Source organism: Sus scrofa, chromosome 14 (assembly GCF_000003025.6).
Source record: "Sus scrofa isolate TJ Tabasco breed Duroc chromosome 14, Sscrofa11.1, whole genome shotgun sequence".
NCBI lineage: Eukaryota > Metazoa > Chordata > Mammalia > Artiodactyla > Suidae > Sus > Sus scrofa.
In genome coordinates this window covers 62620247-62644034 of record NC_010456.5, presented here as the reverse complement: position 1 = coordinate 62644034, position 23788 = coordinate 62620247, and the positions used below count along the sequence as shown (strand labels likewise).

The following is a 23788-nucleotide window of genomic DNA, read 5'->3' as shown; positions in this document are numbered from 1 at the left end:
TCTCATGTGCTGTGAACTGATCTCTGCTAAGGTGCTTTCTAGTAACAAATTCTAACTCTTATTTCCAGGCTATGTGATTATTGATCCTTTCTTTCTTTCTTTCTTTCTTTTTTCTTCTCTGAGGAACCTATCACTAGTACTCCTAGGACTGAAATTTGGGAAGCTTTTGAATGAGCTCTTACTTTTTTTAACATTTGCATTTTGATAAGAGCCTATTAAGGACCCAAAAGGCAGAATCTCTTAATTGTGGAACAGAGCGAAGGAGAGAGAGTTTTCTTTGACAATAAAATACTTTTTGGTTGATTGATGAGGACATATCAAGGGATGTCTATTCACACCACTCATAAGAACAAACCCTGATCCACCCTTTCCAATCAGAGAAATACTGGGCTTCATGTTGGGGCTGTAGTGTTGCTTTTCTTTTCTTACATAAGAGACAATAGAGTCAGAGGCAAGTGTACTGATGGCAAATGCTAGTTTTATTGATTTTATTTAATGGTGACCATGGCATAGAGAAAAATTATATCCATGTAGAATTGCACAAAGATATTGGCTCTTTGGCAGAGGGCCCAGAACAGTTTGTTATGAGAATAAAAGAACAGGGAATAATGTCTCATAGATCTTGAAATAATTAAAGGCTCACTAAGCACTTGGTGCAGAGGCAATCTGCAGGTCCCTGTAGTGTGAATAGGTTCTAGGGAGGGAGGAGAGAGTGGGTAACATTCCACTCTCCTGTTCTTCCTGTTCTGTTTTTCCCACAGTGGCTTCAATTTCACTAAAAGAGGAATTTCAAGGAGTGGTTTTTCAGCTTTGCAAAAATGTAAAAAAAAATTAGATTGGCTTCCCAGACAACCTTAGGGCATTGAAGATCCTTCTCTTCCTTGAGGTCAATCACAGCTCCTTTCTGTCTTTAAAAGCAAGAGGGCATTCCGCATATTATGAGGATCGGCCTTTATAGTACAGATGAAGAAACAGAGGTCCACCAAAGATGTATAACTTTCTTAAGGTAGTTGTGTTGTGTCAGCTAAGGCTATGGGTTCATGTTAAAGATGGGTAGGTTTTGTGGATTTCCTTTTGTGGCTCAGCAGGTTAAGAACCCTACATAGTATTCTTGAGGATGCAGGTTCAATCCCTGGCCTTGATCAGTAGGTTAAGGATCCTGTGTTCCTGTGGCTGTGGCATAGACTGAAACTGCAGTTCTGATTTGACCCCTAGCCTGGGAACCTCCATATGATGCAGGTGCAGCCCTAAAAAGACAAAAAAAAAGTAGGTTCTGCAGTGGAGAAATAGAGGTAAAATTAATTAAGTGCCCACATTTTGAAAGCTGCAAATATCCTGAGGGAGGCTGATTTTCTTTGTTTGCTGCTGGAGTGTTACTGGATCAGGGATGCCCTCCTATTGGAAGCTACAGAGTAATAGTTAGGGGCTTCCTCCCCAGGGCCTGTTAATATGTCTTACCTGACAGCTCTTGAATCAGGCTTATCTAGGTTTGAATCTAGCACAGCCACTTAGGAACTCTGTGACTTTGGACTTGTGACCTTACCTTTCTGAGTCTCAGTTTTTCCATCTGTAAAATGGAGTTAACATGAGTAGTGACTTCTTAAGTTTGTAAGTATTAAATGAGGGAGTGAATATATAATGCTTACTACAGTTTGGGCACAAAGGAAGAAGTGGTCCTCAATATTAACTTTTTGATCTGAGTGATATTTGAATAGGCTATCCCATGGCAGCCCATGCCTTGTCAGAAAACAAAGGAAAATTGTAAACATTCATTTTCTACTGTATTTTTCTACCTGCAGCCACAGACCCTGGATTATGTCTCTCAACTATAGCAACTGCAACTATTTTAAAAAAGAATTTCTATTGCCTTGGAATGGATTAGCAATGGGATCTTGCTATGTAGCACTGGGATTTATGTCTGGTCACTTATGATGGAGCATGATGATGTGAGAAAAAACAATGTATACATGTATGTGTAACTGGGTCACCATGCTATACAGTAGAAAATTGACAGAACACTGTAAACCAGCTCTAATGGAAAAAAATTAAAATCATTATATAAATTTCAAAAAAATAAATAAATAAAAAAAGAATTTCTCCTGGCACCTCCTACCTTTGTCTGGAGAAACTTTAGAGCCAGAGCAGACACATATCCACACACTTAAACATGCAGATGGATGGCTTTCGGAGCAGCAAAGGAAGAAGGCTTCATGGTCACTGTGTCCATGTGTATAAATGTCACTGATGCAACAGACCCTTCCATGTCTCAGGAAACAGGGCTTCCCCTCACTCTTCCTGTCTGGATGCCAGGCTGTGATTAGAGGTTTGACATGTCAGTGGACTTTAATTGGTTGCTGTGTGTGTGGCTTTCCCTTCTGGCAGCCTGACTGTGGAATTAATAGCACCCATTGCTAATTTTTGAATCTGAGCTCCTGCTAGGCCTCCGTGCTAGTCTGATACCTTGGTATAATATACATCTTTCCTTCTCTGTTGAATGTAACCATTTCATTTCCTCTCCTAAACCATGTATATTCCTACAATTGATTTTACATTCAACTACTGTTAGACCTCTGGACTTAGAAAAGGCTATTTCAGCCAGGTGTCCTTTTTCAGTAGAATTAGAGAATGTTAGAACTAGAAGAGATCAGTTAGTCTTATTTCTTGTTTGACCACTGGAGAAACTGGGGCCCAGAGATGGAAACCAACTTCTCCATGTTTGCACAGTATAGAATTGATCTAGCCAAAATAACAACATAAGTGTTTTCATTCCTGATCCATAAAGCTTTCTAAGGTGTCCTTTGAACCATCTTTGACAAACCAGACATCTGATCCAGGGCTATACTCAGTTATGTGACTCAGGAGCCTCATTTAAATTACATTAAACAAAATCTATACTGTGTACTTTTTGGGTGTATGGCCCTTGGGGTCTGTTAAACTGAAACTTTCAGTTTATAAGTGCAAAGGCTTGAAAACTCACAGCTTGTATATGAAAACCTTCCAATGATTTGAGAGCTTCCATCCTTCTGAGCTTGATTTAACCTCTTTTGAAAACTCCCTTAAGAGTAGGGAAATACAAAATTCATTTCAGAAAATGATTTCAGGCTTTAAAATACTTTGTCAGAAATTTCAGCCTTCAGTTTATACCAATTTGCAAGTAGTGAAAGCTTATTTCTTTGGTAGTCATTGGCTTAGGGTCTTAGGTGTTTTTTTTTTTTTTTTTTAAAAAACAGTATTTCAAAAGATGGCATTAACTGTGTGAAACATATCCAGTGAAAATGATGTGTTCCATAGGATGAGATGTGTTTTCAGATCAGAGTGGAGAATTCTGTGAAGATTTTGAGAAACTAAATGTAAAACATTGGTTGTTCATATAACCACACTGTTACCCAAAGTCAAAGTATTACATGTTACATCAGGGAAGTAGTAAATTGCATCATTCTAGTGGACCATGGGAGAACCAGGCCAAGCAGTTTGGAGGGGCTGCTGCTGTGTCACTGTCCATGGTCCTGAAACAGGGGCTTCTTGCCCAGAAACCAGTCTCCCTTCTGGACACTCTCAGGAAATAAATCATTGTCATTTTTCCTCAGTCTTGCTTCCATCATGATTTTAAAATATATTATTTTAGAAGTGACATCACTATAAAAGTGACAGAACCATGTCTTGTATTTCACAATTAAAATATCTAATCCCATGTACATTTGATGATGCTGTCACATAAGCACTATTTTTTTCCTTCAAATGCAAGAGGAACACATTCCTCTATGTCTCTCTCACCAACAACTTGCTGATGTTACATGGATTTAATGATCCTTAAACATGGCCAAGCCCCTAGCCATGCACACATTTCTGGCTATTATCATGATGTTTATATCTTCTTGAGCATTCCTATATAGCTCTTGGTATATCCCCAATTCAAAGTAACAGTTTATCTTCTTGAGTCTTCATTTAAGTTACCAGAGTGGCCTCAACTTGTTTAAGAAAGTTTCCTACCAATCAGTGGAGGTGGAGGCTAGATATGTTTGGCTATTCTTTTCTGCCAGTTTCTCTTTTCTGAACAGGAGGCATGGAGAGGCTAAATAATTTGCCCAAGTTTATACTCATATGGTTAAATTTTACTTTAAATTCTGGCCCAGTAGGATATTGTGTCTATAAACAATGAGAGAAGTAAAAATATGGGTATCCCCCCGACATACTGACTTCTCAGACTTTTGTCAGATTTTAGTGATCCTGGGGTCCCCTTTCTTCAGCTTGGAGAATATAACTAAGAAGAGTGAAAGCTTCCAGTCTGTCCTTGTTCATATGTCATGAGCAGAAGCAAGGGGTCCACCACTGGTTTGTATCAATTATCTATCTCAGTACTTAGAAATGCAGCCATATACAATGATACAAAGAATGGCCAAGGTGTTGGGTGTTGGAGCCACAAGGGTGTTGAAGGTTAGACTGAAGGAGTGGCTGGCATGGTAAGGACTGTAAAAAATGCTGGGTTCTGTGGTTAGGACTTCCAAATAGCCATGAAGTAAAAGCTGCTTATCTCTCAAAGCATGGGCTAAAAAGTAGCACAATATCATTTCTACCATTTTTCAGCAGTTAAGTGGTTACTGAGCCAGCCAAAGTTCAAGAGCATGGATATAGAGCTCACCTCTGCATAAATAGAATTCCAAGAGAAATGTCTAAAATTTGTGGGCATTTTTCATCTGCCAAAAAAGTTAAGTATTATTTCATGAATATGTTGTGTCTGTTGCAAATATATGAGTATATATTTGGTTAAGTTGTATGTTTCTTTTGATGAGTAAAGTTCAAACATTTTTGAAAGCCATTGAAATTTCCATTTTTATACTTCATATTCCTCCTCAATTTTACGTTATTCCAAAAATATACAACTTAAGGTACTGTATCTAAATTATATTCATTTTCTAAAACAAGCCAATAAAAGTATTAAATAAACCTCCCCAAAAAATGCTGGGTGACTAGGCATGTTTAGAAACAATATCCATGGCAAGGATGAAAGAGTTGGGGAGGTCAAGAATATCTGCTCTGTTTTGTAGAGGCAACTCCATCAGCTGGTGCTTTCATGCCTGAATTTCTCTCCCAGCTTTATCTGTTCCTGAACTATTATTGTGTGCCTCAGCTGTTTAAAGTTTTTGTTCTCCTTTTCTCTCCTTCTTACCCTCCTTCCCTACTTTTCCTTCTTTCCCCCCTCCCACCCCCATTTTCCCCTCCCTCACAGCCTTCACATGGTGACAAGACATCTAATCCTGAAGTCCTGAAATGGATGAATGATTTGGCTAAAGGTCGTAAACAGCTCAAAGGTAAATGCCAGCCGGTCTCCTTTCTCAGAAAGGAGGCAGTTAAAATAGTGATAATGTGCTCCAAAGAGTTTTTCATTTCCACCTGTGCCCTCTTTAACCTTGTCTCCTGACTAGATTGGAGGCCTCATCTCGAAAGAAAGGGTCCTGGGTTCCTTTCATTATTTTACCCCATTTAATAAGTCTCCTCATAAAGAGACTGGGGAACTTCAAACTCCCAAGTGGAATGAGTCACTTCAGTGCCGGGAACATTTCAGCGTCTGGAGTATTCATTTCCCTGGGTTATTGGATTCCTGGATAATAGAAACAGAAGAGGCCCAAGCAGTTGTTTATTCCACATACATCACTGCACAGAGGAAGACATTCATGTCAGAGAGAGGAAAAGTGACATGGCTGGGGGTGGTAAGCTAGGAGTAAAACTCGGTTCTTTTGCCTCTGAATCCAGTCTTCTTTCTCTGTCTCCCTGAAGATGGTGATGTGAGTATTAACTAACTCTAAAATCCATTCTAAGGGACTGTGGTGATTTACCAATAAAGAAACATTTCCTTCCTCTCTTTACATGCTTATTTCAATACTTAGAGACACGGAGTTTTCCCAGATATCTAGAAGGAAAGTGATACAGAAATGGAAAGAAATATTAATTCATTTGTATTAAACTGTAGCAGATTTGTATTTGTGATGTAGCAGATTCACAAAATATGTAGTGTTTAAACACCATGCCAGAGCCTAACTAAAAAACAAAACATCAAGCAAAGAAAATGAGTTATGTAATTGGGAAATCAATATATATATGGCCTTATTCACAAGACCAGTCTTCTAGCATCATCTGAAATGTAATTCCTTGATAAGTCCTGGGAGGCCTTTTAATTTTTATTGTGTAAGTTTATAGAAAGCCACATGGCAATAATGGTGATTTCTAGATTTTAAATACTGGCACTAGACAAAATTATGAAATACATCAGGTTGGGGCTGGCACTCCCATCTCCCCTTTTCCATCCCTCCCATATATCCTTAGATGTCTGTGTGTGTAGTCCCTTCAGAAGTGCTCGCATTTCCACAGGGGCTCTTAATGACTGCCCACCTTTCAAAACCCAAGTAAATTAGTCTGTGTGTGTAGTATTTCAAGGGCTGTGGTAGATAACAGGTGAAAACTTTGGGGCCAGGTACCACTGGTCTTTCTCTTCTGAAATCTTGATCACTGAGTTACCCCCTTATAGGATCTTCCACCTCCATGAGATCCCAGCCTCAAGAGCCCTCTATTTTCACATCTGATCGGGAGTGTATGCCCTTGGCCTTGGTTATTAAGGCTGCTGTTGCTTCCATGAAAAGCCATCATTAGCACTGTTCATTTCTACTCACTTGGCATCAGGGAAGGAATTCCTGAAAGTCTCGGTTCTTATTAGGGCCAATGAGTCTTCCTTGCTCATGGTGACTCATGGTATTTCTCCTAGAACTAAAACTGAAGTTGTCAGAAGAGCAAAGAAGTGTTCCCAAAGGCCCACCTAGAAACCTGTCCTGTGAGCAACCTGCAGTCCCCAGAGAGAATGGGAAGCTGGAAGCGGTGGGTGCTGAGCCATGTTCCTCTGGAGAGGAGACTCCAGATGCTGTGCTGACATTCCTGAAGGAGAAGAGAGAGCAGCTTCCTTCTCAGGAGGAGTCTAAGGTACCTCGCCAACCTTCATAGGGCCCCAGCACTCCACACTGTGCCAGGGAGATCGTGGTTTTGACCAGTTTGTCCAAGCACTTTGGTACCATGTAAATGTCTTTGGGAGACTGGTTCTGCAATTTCAGTCAGATGAGTTCCTAGTGGGTTATTAGCGATGACCTAGGGTGTTGCCACATGATTCTAGGGTGCTGCCATTCTGGAGGTTATACTGTTGTATGTTGATGAGAAACAAATGGTAAAGACATTAGAGTATATCATATCCCTTTCTCCCCAAGTTCCCCTAATAAGTTAGCAGACGAACCCAAGACTCATTTTACTCTATGCATAATTAAAATAATAAGTTAGAAATGAGGTATAAACAGTAAGGAATGTGGTTTAGTATTTTATATGATAAGTGTAGAGAGGTGGGGTTTCTTGAAGAGTGTTAGATAGGATGTCTTAGGACTTCAGCTTTAGACATCTTAGTTTTGAAATCTGCGAGATACCCAGATAGAGTTGTCAATGATGCATTGGGAAATAAGAGCCCAGAGTTCAAAGAAAAGATGTATTATATTTTACAAAACAGAGGATGAAAGCCATTAGTATTTCTCTGGTTAATCCTCCCCATCCTGCATATCTGTGCTTGCATTTTACTTGCGGCATAGAACCTTCCTTGTAGTCCTTCCTTTCTGAACTCTAAGAGTGGTGCAGTTGCCTTCCACTTCTTGAATAATCTTTAGCTTCCCTATCATAGCTCTAACTATGCTGTGTGCCATTTTATGTCTTTCATATTATAGGCCCGTAAATTTCTTGAGTAGGGTTTAGACTGTTTATTGCTCGTGATGCTGCAGTGTCTGTACACAGTAGTTATTTAATAAATGTTTCTCGAGTGAGTGATTAGCTGAATGAAGTAATAGCATATTTGACTTTGAAATGAAGTCTTCTTGAGAATGCTGGCTGTACCTAATATTCTATTATATATTCTCTAGTCTTGATCGTAGATTAGAAATATCACAAAAGGCTCGCCATATCTCCCTGGACTAGTCCTTTATGTTGGTGCTATGGGATCTGCAAGTAGACATGGGCTCTTGGCAACCTCTGTCTTGACAAAATACCTTTAGACTTAAAAATGACCAATATATACTGTAAGGACTGAATGAAAAGTTTTATCCACCTACCTAACCTATCTCTTCCTCCTACTCTCAAGATTCTAGACCTTTGTGATAGTGGATAAGTGGATAAATTGTGTGTAGTGTGTGTGTGTGTGTGTACAACTGTGGTTTTCCATCCTTCAGTGCTTCTGATGGTCTTTCCTGGATTTTATACTTTGACCACATCTATCGAAACAGCTTGGTCAACACCCAAGTCCTAATTCTGTGTTTTACTCAGTTGACTAGGGCAGTGAGGGATGAGTTGGAACTGGTAGAATAGAGCAGGACTTAATCCTTGAACAAGCCACTTTCTCATCATGTACACTTGGCAAGTGAACTAATTCTCTGATATTCAACTTCCTCATCTCTAACATGCAAATATTATGTATTTATCAATGCCTGGTATCTGGTGGGCAACCATTCATTTTCAAAAAGATTTGAGTGCTTACTCCTCTGTGTTGTGAATATAAAAAACAAAACAAAACAAAAAACAAGATAGAGAAGTGATGTGGGTCATTGCCCTTATAGAGCTCAAATGTTTTTCTGGAGTTGGGAGATGACAAGAAATAACTCAATAAAAAAAAAGTCCTTGAAGATTTTGATAAGTACTGTGCAAAGAAGTAAACAGATGATATGGTATAAAATAATGAGTATGGTTTCTATTTTATATAGGGTGATTAGGAAGACCAATAGGGTGACATTTAATGCAGAAGAATCAGCAATCAAGAGAGTAGCAAAGAGCACGCTAGACAGATGGTACTGAAATATGAAGGCCTTGACAAAAGAACTTATCTATAGTTGGGATTCTCAGTCCTGGGCTAGAACACAGGGTGGCATGAGATGAAGTCAGAAAAGACAGATTAGGCTGCATAACACAGGACCTTTTAGGCTACTGAGTTTTGAGAAGCTGTTAAATGGTCGTTTGTGTGAAAGAGACATGGTGTGATTTACACTCAAAAGATCTTTCTCATTACTATATGGAGAATAAATCATAGGGGAAAAGAGTGGGAAAGGGAAGATGAAGTGGGTGGCTTGGACCAGTGTGGTAGCCTTGGAGATGGAAAGTAAATATATTCAAAGTATATTTTAGACATGTTGAAAAGTTCCCACTGTGGCAAAGTAGGTTAAGAATCTGGCTGCAGCAGCTTGGGTGCTGTGGAGGTACAAGTTTGATCCCTTGTCCAGCGTGGTAGGTTAAAAGATCTGATGTTGCCACGGTTGTGGTGTAGGTCATAGCTGCAGCTCAGATTCAATTCAATCCCCGGCTTGGGAACTCCCATATGGCACCAGTGGGGCCATTTAAAAAAAAAAAAAAAAAAAGACATGTTGAATCATTGGATGGTAGGGAGTGAAGGAACAGAAGATGGGTCCATTTACAGAGATGGGGAAAACTAGAGGAGGAGCAGATGGGGGGTGGGGGTGAAAATTCAGGATATCTGTTATGGACATGTTCCGTTTAAGATCTTTCAGGAAGAGGGTGGGCAACCATCCTAGGTTTTCCTAGACTTTCCTAACTTTAGCACTGAAAATTCCATGGCTCACCAAAAGCCTTAGTCCTGGGAAAACTGAGATGGTCAGTCACCCTACTGAGGCATCTAAGTCAAATAAAAACATATAAAGGAAAGTTGGAAGATGGGAGAAAAATCTCTGAGTTCTTGAGAAGAAGTCTACCTTTGTTCAAGTGGCAATTTATTTCTTTTGAAGTATCTGTTAAACTGTTTGGTAAGTGTCGGAAGCCCCTTCAAACAAATATGGTATCTCAAGTTAGGTCCTTTAAATAGAGACCATGTGCAGCAGAACATGTCTGTCTTAATATGTAAAGCTGCAGTATTGGTCCTGGGAGAGCTTAACCCAGCAGACCATGGAGTGGCTAGGTGGCTATCAGGTGGTTCCTAAGGGGAGTTGAGCAGCCATAGCTGGAGGAAAGGGAGGATTGTAAATTTCCAAAATAGTATTATTCCTGGCTCCTTGGTGAGCTCAATAGCATTTTAGATTATCTCATTAGGTCCGATTTCTTTAAACTCAAGTTGACAGATGATTTTCACCTGGAGTCTCAACTTCTGAAAATGCATAAAATATTAAAGCTTCCAGGATGAGGAGTTATTTCTTTTCTAGAGAGACCTTTGTTATGACTTCCTGAAATTTTCACATTTTATGTTTCATCAGAGTCCATACTAAAGCTGATAAACCCTACAGTGTTGCCTCGTCAGTTCAGATACTGCTGCTGAGTAAATCTTCCTCTGTCATCTGTGGGTGATTTTGGGGGTAATCACTTCTGGGTCACAGAGTATCTGTTAAGCACTGGAAATGAATGAATCATCTTATGGGTCTGATTGTGGTGTCTATTTATGTCCTTTTCTTTCGAAAATCCTGAATTGGTACTGTGCATACATACCCCTTTTTATTGCCCTTTCCAAGAACTGTAGGTGGGGTCAGGTATGGCACAAATTTACCAAGTGGATGAGTAATGGCAGTTACTTCTTCTGGCCCTTCATTACCTGCAACTTCTTTGAGGAGAGAAACATAATAATTCATTTTATTTTTAAATAAAATTAATAACTGATTATTGAGTGCACAGGAGAGAGGGAAGACTTATAGGTAAAAGGCACCAAAAGGAAGATCCCATAAAGTCCTTCTGCCTACTTATCTTTTAAACCAAAATTTAATTTACTGAATAGGTAATACTTTCTCACATAGTTCAAAAAATTATAAAAGGCTACACATTAAAGACTCCTTCCCACCCCATCTGCCAGTTCTAGTTCTGAGGTATCTGACCCCCAAGAAAGTAATTATTGTTATTAATGTTTTATGTGCCCTTTTAGTTTGTATTAAAAGTATGTAGATGAAAGTATCAATATATAGGCTTAAGCCCCTTTTAAACAAAAGGTAGCAGCCTACATATAATTATGTATTCCTTTTTACTTTGCATATTCGAGATAGATTTTACATCAAAACTTAGAGAACTTACTATTTTTTTATTCTTAAAATTTATTCTTTAGTAGCACCATGATATTCCTTTATGAGTTATATATACATTGATAGTAACATCAAATAAGCTAGTTGATAGCTTAAATAACATTTACTATGTCTGACTTTGTGCCAGGGACACTTATATAAGATAATTAGAAATGATCCATATTTTGCATGTTAAAAATCTGCTTATTAAGAATCTAAGGTTCAGAGATTCCACAATTTTCCAAATTAAAAATGGTGTGTAATTTTTGAAGCTAGTTATCTTAACTCATGGTCTCTGTTTCCAAGACCCAATATTAATCTTCAGTCTACTTAGAAATCTGAATTGACAAAGCCATTCTCTTCAGCAGTTGCTTTCCATGTCCTTTGAAGGACTGGTTTGGTTCAAAAGGTCAGGGGAGGGAGTGGGATGGACAGGGAGTTTTGGGTTAATGGATGCAAATATATTTAGAATGAACAGACAGTGAAGTCCTACTGTGTAGCACAGGGAACTACATCCAATCTCCTGGGATAGACCTTGATGGAAAATAATATTAAAAAAGAGAATATATATATATATATATATATGTGTGTATATATATATAACTGAGTCACTTTGCTCTACAGTGGAAACCCTAACCTTAACCCTAACCCTGTAAATCAACTATACTTTAATTTTAAAAAAAAGGTCAGACTTGTTCCGCATATACTGTCTCCCTCAGTGAGGAGCTGGAGAGACTTAGACATATGGAAAGTCTGGCAGACTTGAATCCCTAAAGCCAAAGACTAATAGATTCTTATCACTCACTGTTCAGAGAGGAAAATGCCAGTTTTACTTCGCTTTTTAGGAGACAGCTTGTTTATGTGGACAGTTAGAATGATTATTGTAAGTTTCTGTGGTTTAGTGTGAAAGAATACATTGGACCATTGCCATGGGAGAAAGGAAAACAAGTGTAGTGGTAAAAACTATGGCAGTTTTTTCCCCAAACAACTTTCCAACCTGGGCCCAGAAAGAAATAACACTTGGGCTGGCCACTCAGCAGCAATTCTGCCTGAAAAGCCCGCTTGTTTGGAAGCTGCTATTCCAGACCTTGATGATTCAAATAACCTACTGGATAGGAGGCCGGGAGGTTTTTTTTTTTTTTTTTTTTTAATGACAGAGTTGTTTGGCTATCAACAAAGTATATCAAATTTTATCTATGTACTGTCGCCTCTTACTCAACCTCCTTTAAATTTCATTTCTCTTGATGCCATAAAAAAATGGAGGAGCAGGAAATAAGGATAATTAGCTTTGGGGTTTATCTCCTTACATTTATCTTTAAAATATGACAACCCATTCATGCTCTGGATATGTCTCTCTGGCTCTTTCAGGTTATTCAAAAGGATCCTTGTTTCCTCCATTTAAATAAAAATCAAAAGTTAGATATTATTAGCATAGCACTGTTACATATCATAGCCAGTCACCAATATGCAAAATTAGGGAGGGAGGATGCATTTCATAGAGAGCCATTGAATTCAGAGGAGAAAATGGTTTGATTCTTAGTAGAGAGTGGCTGAAGTTAAGGTCTAATGTAGACCCTTGGATTTGGGGTACCTATTCAGCAGAGCCTACATCTTCACTCACTTCCACCATAGAGATTGGCTTTGCAGGCCTCCTGATAGCTTGTCTCTGCAGGCACCCAAGTAGAAGGCAGCTCCTGGCACATAGTCTCACCCTTAACCCTGCTTCTTCAGGCAGGCTACCTCCTTGTCCAAGTATATTTGAGGATAAGCACTTAGGGCATTAGAATTTTGACAGTGTCCTATACTTATGGCATTGAACCCTCACATCTTCCTTTGGGGGTTGCTTTGGAAATGATCCTAAGAGTAAAACCATGGAATCAGTAGAATGAAAGACAAGTGCATGCATTATCCATATAATCCTTTACTTTGAGGTTTCAAAAAAAAATTTTTTTTGGCCTGCTAAAAATATTGACATGTTGCATTTAAGTTTGAGAAAGGAGCAATAATGAACTTCATGTTTTCCAGGTAACTAAGCAAGACAAGAACCTCATAAAGCCTCTGTATGACCGATACAGAATTATCAAGCAAATCTTGTCCACGCCTTCCCTTATTCCAACAATTGTAAGTCAGGATGCTTGCATTAACTAGAAACTTGTCCTTGTACTTTGTCATGCTTATTAGGGAGGCAGCACTATGAGTTATAAAGGAGCCTTCTTGCTGCTAACAAGGCCAGTTACTTCACAAGGTAGAAAGTGGTCTCTCTTAACTTTAATACTGTACTTAACAGTGGCTAATAATAAAAATGACGTGAAACAGGAATATATAGCAATTCTATTTTTGAAGCCAGTTTTATCATTTGCTTTCATTTCTTGGGTAAGGAGAATAAATGATGGATTTTAGTTTGGCATTCTCTACAACTACACAGCTAGACAAGACAAAACCTTTCTGGTCTGTGTATTGTTAATTTTTCTTTTTAAAAAGAAAATTGATAGTATGCTCCTTGATATGATGCAGCATTTGTTTTTGGTACCATTTGACCACTACTGTACAAGATATAAGTAGACTTATTTCAATAGAAAATATGAATACTGAAATTGAGTTATACTACTTTTAATAAAGATTGATTTATGGGCATACAGAGCTAGAAAAGTACCACAAATCCTACTCCATCAATACCACAACAGTCACATGCTCAGGATATCAGTATTAAAAAGATATTAACAAATATAAATTTAAGTATACTTCAGTACATTTATACTTCCACAGTTCCAAAGACAAAGACAACAGTGATTCATATTCTTTGAAATTTTCCCATTAAGGAAGCATAATTTAAAATGGGGTATGATTTTCAGATTACCTTGCAAGAAAATCTTTGGGATGTGATAGGCATTACCAAAACAGGTTAAGGAGTAACTGCATTTTGTTTTGGCCTTCATAAAGGTCTTCCCTGAATTTGTAAATTTTTTGAGCATCTACTGTGTCTGAAAGTGGCCCACATCAGGACTTAATTTGGGGTATTTTCAGATGACTAAAGGAGTCTGTGGTCCATCTCATCCTAACCCTTATAACTGTTAATGAAGCTGGGGCCCAGAGGGTCTGGGTAAAGGGAAGAACTACTGGGTAATGCAGCCCACATTGGCCATATCCTAGATATCTGTGCCTTCTTTGGCCTACAGAGAGTGCTGAGCTTGATGAGCATTTGAGCCAGGAATGGTGCTTCTTTGCTTATTAACTTCTGCAAGTTTTTGGATGCAACTGAGCCACGGTTCTTCTTTGTTGCTTCCTTATTAGTTCTCAGTAGGCACAGAGGTCACCTACTGTTTTTGTGGCATCTATTTATGGTTCCTCTTCCTGTTTTTGCTTCCTCAAGAGGCAGTTAGCATTCTGTGATTTTATTTAACTCTTCCTATGATTAGCAGGAGGAAGAAGACTCTGATGAAGACTGTCCACAGGGAAGCCAACAACTTTCTTTGCCAAATCCAGCATCCCGTGTTCCTACTGACGACCACCTCACCTACTCTAATGAGACTGAGCCTGTTAGGGTCCTGCTACCAGATGAAAAGAAGGAGATCAAACAACCAGCCCTTTCCATGTCCAATTTACATGAGGCCACGATGTGAGTGTAAATCCTAAGTGTGGAGTCTCCTTTTAACTCCTTCTGGTCTGGGGAACCTTATAGGTACACACAGAATTCTGCAGAGCAAATTTCTCTAAAATTTGCTACAGTCACACATCTTTTCAGCAGGGTCTGGCACCAATCTAATACTCGACAGTGTGTTAAGCAGAGTTGACCTTTGAAAATGCTGTACCAAAAGGAACTGGGATCCTGGGTTGGGTCAAGAGGTATCAGGGTCTTTATCCTAGTCTATTCTATTTTATTAGGATAAAAGTTTCTCCAGACTGGGCCTTTAAATGAGCTGAACTTTTTTCACCTAATGGTCCCTCAATCAAGAGCTATTTGGCTTATCGTCATCATCATCATCATCATTATTATTCAGTAGCAGGCGTGCCTCTTGATCATTTGACCTTCTTTGGTTTATGTATTATAGGCCAGATTTGAGATTTTCTTTAACAGGTATTATAGTGTGGTAATTGTATGTCCCAAGAAAAGGATAGAATCTCACAAATATACGGCTAGACCAAGGGCTAAATTGTAAGCTGAGATTTTAGTGTGCTTATATCAGTTGGTACCCCAATTTCAGCTCAGAGAAGAGTGACCTGTTTGGAAGCAGAATGTTAATCTTTCCTCTTCCTTCCCTTTCTTTTTGTTCCCTTCTCTTTTCTTCCCTCCTCCCTTTCTCCCTTCCTTCCTCTCTCCCTCCCTTCTTCCTTCCTTACATTCCTTGTTCCTTGTCTAGCAGTTCTAAAGCAGCTGTTCTTAACTTTTTGGGGGGTGTTAGACTTTTTTGAAAGTAATGGAACCTTTTTTTAGAAGATGCCATATATAATCTTAGGGAGTTCACAAAGTTTCTGAAACCAGACACAAGTTCCTCAGCTGCTCTGAAGTTTTTGACTTTTCTCTCTAGTCTTAGTAGAATGCAGTGAGTAGAATCAGCACCATAACTGTAGCTTTCTCTGGGTTTTTTTTTTTTTTTTTATTCCCTAGGGTTTTGCCATTCTCCTTATCCTCTAGATTGAGTGACAGAATTTTCTTTAAACTATCTCCCTCTTGTGACTTTATGTTTAGTCTATCACCAAATACTGATGAATATTCCTCCAAAATGTCTGTCTCTCCTTCATGCATTCACATAGCCTTTATCCTTACCACTTTGTATAACGGACTCGGTCCATGTGCCTCTTGTTGATCCTTTCCCTTTCCCTATGACATTTTCAATCAAGTAATTTCCTTTGTGATGTGCTTCCCTATGATAGGCTCTACAAGTGTCATATTTATTCCAAAGACATCTTTTAGGCGGAACACTTCTGTATCATAAGCTTATGCTAAATAGGTAACTCTACTTAAATGATCTCTCAAGTATGCCAGAACTCAGTAATGGCAAATATACATGGTATCTGATACAGGCCTGTACTTCTTGACCATCTCCGAGAAACAAGAGCTGACAAGAAGAGACTTCGGAAAGCCTTAAGAGAATTTGAGGAACAGTTTTTTAAACAAACAGGAAGGTAAGTGTGGGCGGAGATATTTCTTAAGCTAATACTTCCTAGAGAACTACTGTTAAGAGTGAATTACAATTTTTTGCAGGCACGGTGACTTTATACAAGACATAAATAATTTCCACAGTGACTTAGACCCAGAGTTTGTCTAATGCAACATTCTGATTGTGCCATTGTTGGGTATGTTTTATGGGAGGCTGTAGCTTATCAAGTATGAGACATCAAGTTTTTATTTTATTTATTTTTTTAAACATCTTTTTTTTTTTTTTTTTTTGGCCAAGCCTGTGGCATGTGGAAGTTCCTGGGCCAGGGATCCAACCTGCGCTACAGCATTGACCCATGCCACTGCAGCAACGACATTGTCCTTAACCAGCTGGACCATTAGAGAACTCCATGATATCAAGTTTTTAAAATAAAAGATTAACTCTCCAAATCCTTAACTTTACATAATAAATCTCAATATAACTATTGAATTTACCTAAGCCTTAAAAAATCTGATTTTTCAGTTTATATAATTTCTTTGTTCTTGTTCACTTAGTTTCACAAGTTATTTCCTACTCTATTAAATGATTATTCATTTGCTTTAAATATATTCTTTAAGCTTCAGGATATGGCCTTATTATTTTATTTTAGGATTCAGTCAAAATTTCATAGCTATTCTGTCCTTAAAGAAATGTTTAGCTATATCCTCTATTTGTCCTCTATTTTTCTATGTCAACGCAAATCTCTCTATGCACTGCATCAGTTTCTTCTAAATTGTGGTGTATCATCAACAAAATTTATGTATGTGAATATGTGTGTGTATATGTATATACATATGTGAGTGTGTATAAAATGAAATAAGGGTTATTTATCTACTTCTGGAAGAGACAGAGATAAGCCACTTAGCTGTCTTGAGGCTGTTTCCATAGTTGTAGGATGAAATGATTGGAGTTCCTGAGATATTTTAGGAAGCAGTAACTGTCAGGTGGGAAATCAGCCTCTAAAAAAATGTTAAAGGGTGTAAGTTTCCCAAAGTCACAAAGTTATTAAGGTGGCAGAAGAGGAAGTCAGTGACACACTGGCTTCTGAGTATTCTTCTCCATCTAGGTGTCTTCCTTTCCTGAACTGCTTTGATTTCAGCAGCCTGAGGGTTTCCCTGATGGAGAAGAGATTATTTTCTACAAGCTTGGTCTCAAAAGCTTGGTCTACTCACCTCTTAGTAACTCTCCATTTCAGTCCTCCAGGGCTGTTCATTAGAACTGGACCTATCAAACTTTTTGTTTTCGGCAAGTCTAGATATAACCTCCTAGTTTTCTACCTGGAATCTTCACATTGATTGCTTTAAGTCTAAGTTACTTACCTTTCTGCTGATGTTAACTATCTAGTGAGAAATTGCTGTTAAATTTAGAAATAATATATAATGTTTTCTTTTTCTCTTTCATTTTTTTCCTTTACAAAATTTGCCACAACTTTTATATTTTTTAACCTATTCGAATTTAATGAGTTTGAGAATTTCCCAGTATATGAGTAGTCCTGCCTAATGGGTCTGTAGTGGTACTTAGCATGCCATTTGACATACAGGAACATTAGTTATGTTCTGCATATAGTATTCTAGTGCACCTGTGAGTCCCAAACCCATGTCAGATATACTTCATATTTGACTATAGTTATATGCCCTCTTGTGGTAATACATTTAAACTAAATGCAGAAGTGAGTGGTGCTGTATTACAAGTAAAATCAAGTAGTTGAACATCTAGGAAGTACAGATCTTGTGTTCCTAAAACATCTCATTGGGAAGGGTTTACTTTCCATAGGTAAAATTACCATGCAAATGGATTACTAAAAATTTTAAGGTACTGTAAATGTTCTTGGTAATATTCATTTTGCAAGAAGAATATCTGTATAGATAGGGCATTAATACTTATGAGGCAGGAACTATATGCTAAACACTTGAGTATGCTTTATATAATGAGAAAATTGCCTAAGGAAATTCTTGGCAAAAATTTTCATTCTGGCCAATGCATTCTTGTTTATTAGCCAAAATGGATTATGCAGGACCATAGAAAATTGCACAATGGGTTATTAACATTTCCCTATAAACTAGACCATTTCTTCACTTAGATGTGTTTGCACAATTTAAGTGGTTTTCAGACATCCAGTTATAAGATTCGTTCAGAACACAGAATGGAGGCAAAGGAACGATGTTATATAATTGAGGCAACATTTAAAAGGAACCTCATCTATAGATTTGTGTACTGTTTTGAGTTCTGAAGTAGAAATATAGAATTACAACCCAAGTAGATAATTTCATTCTTAGGGAATTTTTATAGATTAGCTGTTCTTTTACTTGTTAAGAGATATAAATATATCTTTATCAGTACTGGGAAAATAGTAGGGGTATAGGTAAAACATTAAATGTTGGCTGTTTACCCATTTTCTGGCATACTAATATCAGATAAGATTTATGTTATATTTAGTAGTGATTGTGGCGACTTCCTCAGTGTTTTTCCCACTCTTTGTATTTCATAGTAATACGTGAAGATATTTTTAAAGCAATTGGCCATCTTTATTAATTAAGGAGAAAATCTTCTGAGATCCTAAAGTAACTATTGTTCTTTAAAAAACATATTCTCGTAGTATATTTTTCAGGGAAGGCAAATGATTTTAACTCCAGATGCTATCCAATTATTCTTCAAAGTAAATGTCAACATGTAGTATTAAAATGTAAATGTATAAAAATATGTGCATCATCCTATGCCTAGTTTAGTAGAATTAGTATGCAAGGAGAACCATGGCAATTTAGACTCAAATTCTTTAAAGGAACTTGTCAGTGATTCTACTATACATTAGCAGAGATAGGTATGATAATTACAAGAAAACTTAGGCATATTTCATGCTTGTAAGGTAGCTACTGAGCTTTTTTTTTTCCTATTACCAAAATTTTGTAAGTTATTTCTGATAATATAAATTCTGTAGTACTTTTAGGTTGACATTTTTAACAACTGTCACAATAAGGGTTAAACATTCTTCACAGGTGTGGAACTGTGCAGGCATGGGTAATGGGAGGATGACTAGATAAGAAATACCATGAGGGTTCTGGTTTTTGTTTTTGTTTTTTCATATCAGACCTTTGCCTTGCCTTACCATTGTAAATCCATACACTGGACTATATATTTGCGCAATACCTATGATATTTAACTTCTCAAAGAGTACTATTATATTGAAACATAGTAATATGTGGGAGAAGGAGGGAATGAAGGTGAAAGAGAAGAGAAAAAAAGATATGATGTAAAAACTAAGTAGAAACTGCTACTCTGTACTTGATTTTTAAGGACTTAGTTCATTATGAACTAATGGACACTTCTTTTTTTGCAGAAGCCCACAAAAGGAAGATAGGATACCAATGGCAGATGAGTACTATGAATACAAGCACATAAAAGCCAAACTGAGACTATTAGAAGTCCTCATCAGCAAGCAAGATGTGGCCAAAACTATTTGAGGTTCAGGAAATGTTTGTGATCACTTTTACCCAAGATAAGTCAAGTTTATTTTCCTCTGCCATTGTTGCTAAGTAGTTTTGACAACTGAAAATTGAAGCACTTTAGTGGTAGAATTTATTAGCTATTTTTAAGAGGGAGTGGCAAGTGTAATTATAAATGAGTTGAAGGGATTAAAATGGGGGGGGATACAAATAACAATATAATTGGAAAATAAAGTTCAATCTCCATGCCAAGGAAAAAACTTGGTATAATTATTTCAGAAAAAATCTATTTTATCAAATCTAAATAACATATAGCATCCACCTATTAAATGGGCCACTTGTTAGAGAAAGTCAATTTAGTGTCCAAAGATTACTTATATTGACATATGGAAAAGAATGTGGTTTTTAAAAATTAGTAAGAGGAAGAAAAGAAACTTTATTTTATGTAGGAAGGAATACAGCTAGTAAGAATGTAATTTATTTATTTGAAACTCCTAATAGATTTTTAAGTGATAAAAAAAATCTACTACCTTGTCCTGTAAGTCTGCTAGGCTTTCAGCACCCTAAAATATACTAGAATGTGTCACTGCTAATTTTTTATTTCTATATAAAAATAGCACATTATTTTATCATTTACTTAAAATTTTACATTTCTGATTACCAAAGTTCATTCTGATAGCATGTACTTTGTGAATTACCTTTGTCTATAACTGACAGATATTTATATTAAAATAAAATATTGTATTAAAATTTGAAAATAGGTATTTTGGATAGATGTGTCTGTAGTATATAATCTAATGTGATCATAGTTATGATTGCTAATCTTTTTGTTTACTATAAAATTATATAACTATTTTTCCATTGGGAATGTGTCTTTCTTAATGTTCAAGGTCTATACTTTGTAAAGTCAAAAAACTTTCTCATTAACTGCGGTTGTTCCTCATTCTGTACAAAATGAAAGGTTTGGAAATAGTTTGCTATGACACCTTTGGCAAGAAGCCAGAATACTTTATTTGCTTCATCAACTTTAGTGTATATTGTTTTGTTACTTTGTACTAGACCACATGTTGATTACTTTTGATTTTGTAATAATAAGTAAAAGGTCAACATTTTCTCTCTTGTACCAACCATGTTTGTATTTCTATTTTCTGTAATGTTTAAGCATGATGTTGAACAAATTCACATTTTCATGTAGTTTGGATGGGAAGAATATTGACTATTTCAGAAGCAGACTAGATCAGAGGCAATTATTATTTTCTCTGTATTTACCTGATATTTTATAACTTTTTGGAATCAGAATAATGTCCTTCATAAATTTGTTTAATTAAAGTCATCTACTTAGGACACATACACAACTATTTGAGGTTTACGAACTACATCTTTGATAAGGGAAATGGTTTCGTGACATGTATACAATTAAAATGTAACTCTATATATTCTATAAGATTGTAAATATTTTATACAACAATACAAATAAAATATTTTTCTATTATATTTATTATGTTTAAACACAGTAGTTGTTTCCTGTTAGCTAATATAAATAACATAAATAACACTGTCAAACATGTTGGAAGTGCTGATAATTCTAGGCTTCAAGATTTAACTCATGCTGCAATTACACCCTTTCATGCGGTTTGGAGTTATCCCAATATTTGTTCAGTAGATTAAAATGAGTGCATATTTAAACACCATTTATAAGCCACCATTATCTTGTACTTTGCTAAAGCAGTTTACATAATTGTTTTGTTATGTTTGGCATAAAGGAAAAATAAAAACATTGCAGCATCTAGGCAAGAGAGTGTCAGAAGGACAACTTAGGCTATTTCATCACTGAAAGTAGTGGGAAGGTTAGGGAATAGGAAACACTAAAACAGCTCTGAATGAAATTTGAAAAGTGGCAGTTTGCTTTTGGTGATAGCGGCATGTGCATGCTTCATTGGAAAACATCTGGTGATGAAAATGGACAACAGCTCCTAAGGGAAGAAAAGGGACTAAGAATAAGAAAAATGGGCATTAACGTCCAACACTGATATTACAGGTTTTGCAGCTGGGATCTTTCTTTGCATTTGCAGTAGACAAGCTCATGAGCTGATGACCAGTGATTTCTGCCACGGTGCCTAGAGAAAGATCCACAGGGTCAGTGTAAATGACTTCTAAAATGACATCCTGGGCATGGTGGTAAACCAGCATCCCATCTTCTTCTGTGCAGGTCAAAAATTTATTATCCTTGGAATTTAGTTGAGGAAGGCGCTGCTTACAAAATTCATCTCCTGGTGATCCCACAGGGGCAATAACAAGAATCACATAATGATAAGCAGTGTACATACAGTAGAAGTCCCCAAAGTACAAGTTAGTATTGGGGTTAAAAAGTTTTTCTGCTGCAATCTCAAACCTGTATCTTCCATAAGGTGAATCCTGGGGTGGCTTCCCAGTATTGAATTCAGTGCTGCAGCTGAAGAAAATGCCTTCTAATTTTCCACTGATAGGAGAGCCATGGCTACCACTGTTATCCTTGACAGCGGGCTGCATAGCATTCGCATGATGTTCTCTGTAAGAGAAAATAAACATGATCACTGCTTGGAACAATAGTGGTAAAGCTACTGATTTATAGCATTTAATGGTGGCAGGTCTAAAAGTCATTTGCTTGCTATTAAAGGCCTGAGTGCACTTCCATTCTACTGTCAGACCAAGGGGAATTACCTATAGATGGCTAAATTCTAGCCTTGCCTATAAAGTAAAGTTGCTCTGTTACACACCCTGGAGGTCTTTAATAAATTTCCTGACTAGGAAAACCAAAATGGAATTGGAACTCTTATAGCTGAAATTATAGCCTACTGGATTTCAGAACTGACTTACTGAAAACTGGACTACAATACTGGTTATGTATGTTGACTATTTCTTTAAAGGCCAGAATTTAGACCTAAAATGAATGTTGTCTGTGTATACTGGCACAAAAGAATCTTGTTTATTTTGTTTTTGTTTTAGTTTTTTTATCCAGGAACAGTTTACTAATCAGGCCTCTCTCCTGCCTTTTGCTTAGAATAAAGCTGGTTTTTCCTCCCTTTATCCCACTCTCAGATCTATTCTCTATTCTTCTTGCTTTCCACCATGGGCTGGGACTCTCTCATCCAGTTCTTCCTGTCCTTTGGTTCCTTCCATTTCAGTTCTATCAAATGGAGGCATAGTAGGAGACCTAAGGGAGGAAGAGGTAATCCTTGAGCATGTCCACTTCCATCATGCTTCAGAGCCCTGGGGTTGTGGCAGGGCTGGGTTCATCTATATCTCTGACTACTTCTCCTGCTGGATGACCTCTACTCCCCTTCTCTTCCCAATAGTAAAATCTTTCAACTCTCATAATTCCTAGTTGCTTTAGCATCTTTTTATCAGTTGTCTTAACCCTGCCTATACTTCTGTGACAGTACTTCTGTTAAATTTCCTCCACAATTCTCCCTGAGGGTGTGTTTTATTTCTTGCTTGGTTCTTGACTGGCAGGACTTCTAATGAAAATCACAAATTACCACTTAAGCAAGAGAAGGTTCTCCCAGTCAAAATGCTTCTTAAAGAGTCTGTGTCTCTTCCAATTAAAAGAACAAGAAAAATCCCCTGAAAGAAGAAACAATGAAACAAACTCCAGTCTACCAAATCCCAAGTTCAAAAAAGACGTAATAAAAATAATGAAGAATTAAGAAAGGCTATCAAAAGAAATGCAAATCACTTTAACAAGAAACTAGAAACTATAAAAAGGAGCTAATTAAAATTAAAATTAGAAAACTCATTTGCCTAGATGAAAACTGAGCTAAAGGCAATGAATACTAAACTAAACATTGCAGAAGAGCGAATAAGTCATCTGGAAGATAGAATAATGGAAATCACCCAATTGGAACAGCAAAGACAAATGAAAAAAATGAAAGGAATAATCTAAGACCTAGGATAATATAAAGTAGCCAATATACATATGATAGGGATCCCAGAGGAGAAGAAAGGGAAAAGGGAATCAAAAATGTACTTGAAGAAATTATGGCTGAAAACTTTCCTAACCTAAAGAAACAAGGAGATATCAAGGTATAAGAGGCACAGCGGGTCTCAAACAAGATGAACCCAAACAGGCCTACACCAAAACATTTTATAATTAAAATAGCAAAAGTTAAATAAA

General features: G+C 37.2%; 2 protein-coding genes across 9 annotated transcripts in view; one reads left to right on the top strand and one right to left on the bottom strand.

Annotated features, from left to right (window-relative positions):
• The window catches only part of FAM13C (family with sequence similarity 13 member C), a 131510-nt gene extending 110370 nt beyond the window's left edge, over window positions 1-21140 (top strand). For 4 of the 6 annotated variants that reach the window (XM_013983267.2, XM_003133039.4, XM_005671010.3 and 1 more), the window contains 6 exons: window positions 5228-5309; window positions 6758-6969; window positions 13083-13178; window positions 14474-14673; window positions 16080-16181; window positions 19530-21140. In XM_013983267.2, the coding sequence (XP_013838721.1) occupies window positions 5228-5309; window positions 6758-6969; window positions 13083-13178; window positions 14474-14673; window positions 16080-16181; window positions 19530-19653 (816 nt within the window). In that variant the 3' untranslated portion in view covers window positions 19654-21140. The remainder of the gene's footprint in view (window positions 1-5227; window positions 5310-6757; window positions 6970-13082; window positions 13179-14473; window positions 14674-16079; window positions 16182-19529) is intronic. The other 2 variants (XM_005671007.3, XM_013983265.2) reach the window with 2 other exon arrangements.
• Window positions 13652-23788, bottom strand: part of PHYHIPL (phytanoyl-CoA 2-hydroxylase interacting protein like) — a 104469-nt gene continuing 94332 nt past the window's right edge. For 2 of the 3 annotated variants that reach the window (XM_021072059.1, XM_021072058.1), the window contains one exon: window positions 13652-22183. In XM_021072059.1, coding sequence (XP_020927718.1) covers window positions 21649-22183 — 535 coding nt within the window. In that variant the 3' untranslated portion in view covers window positions 13652-21648. 3 annotated transcript variants of the gene reach the window in all.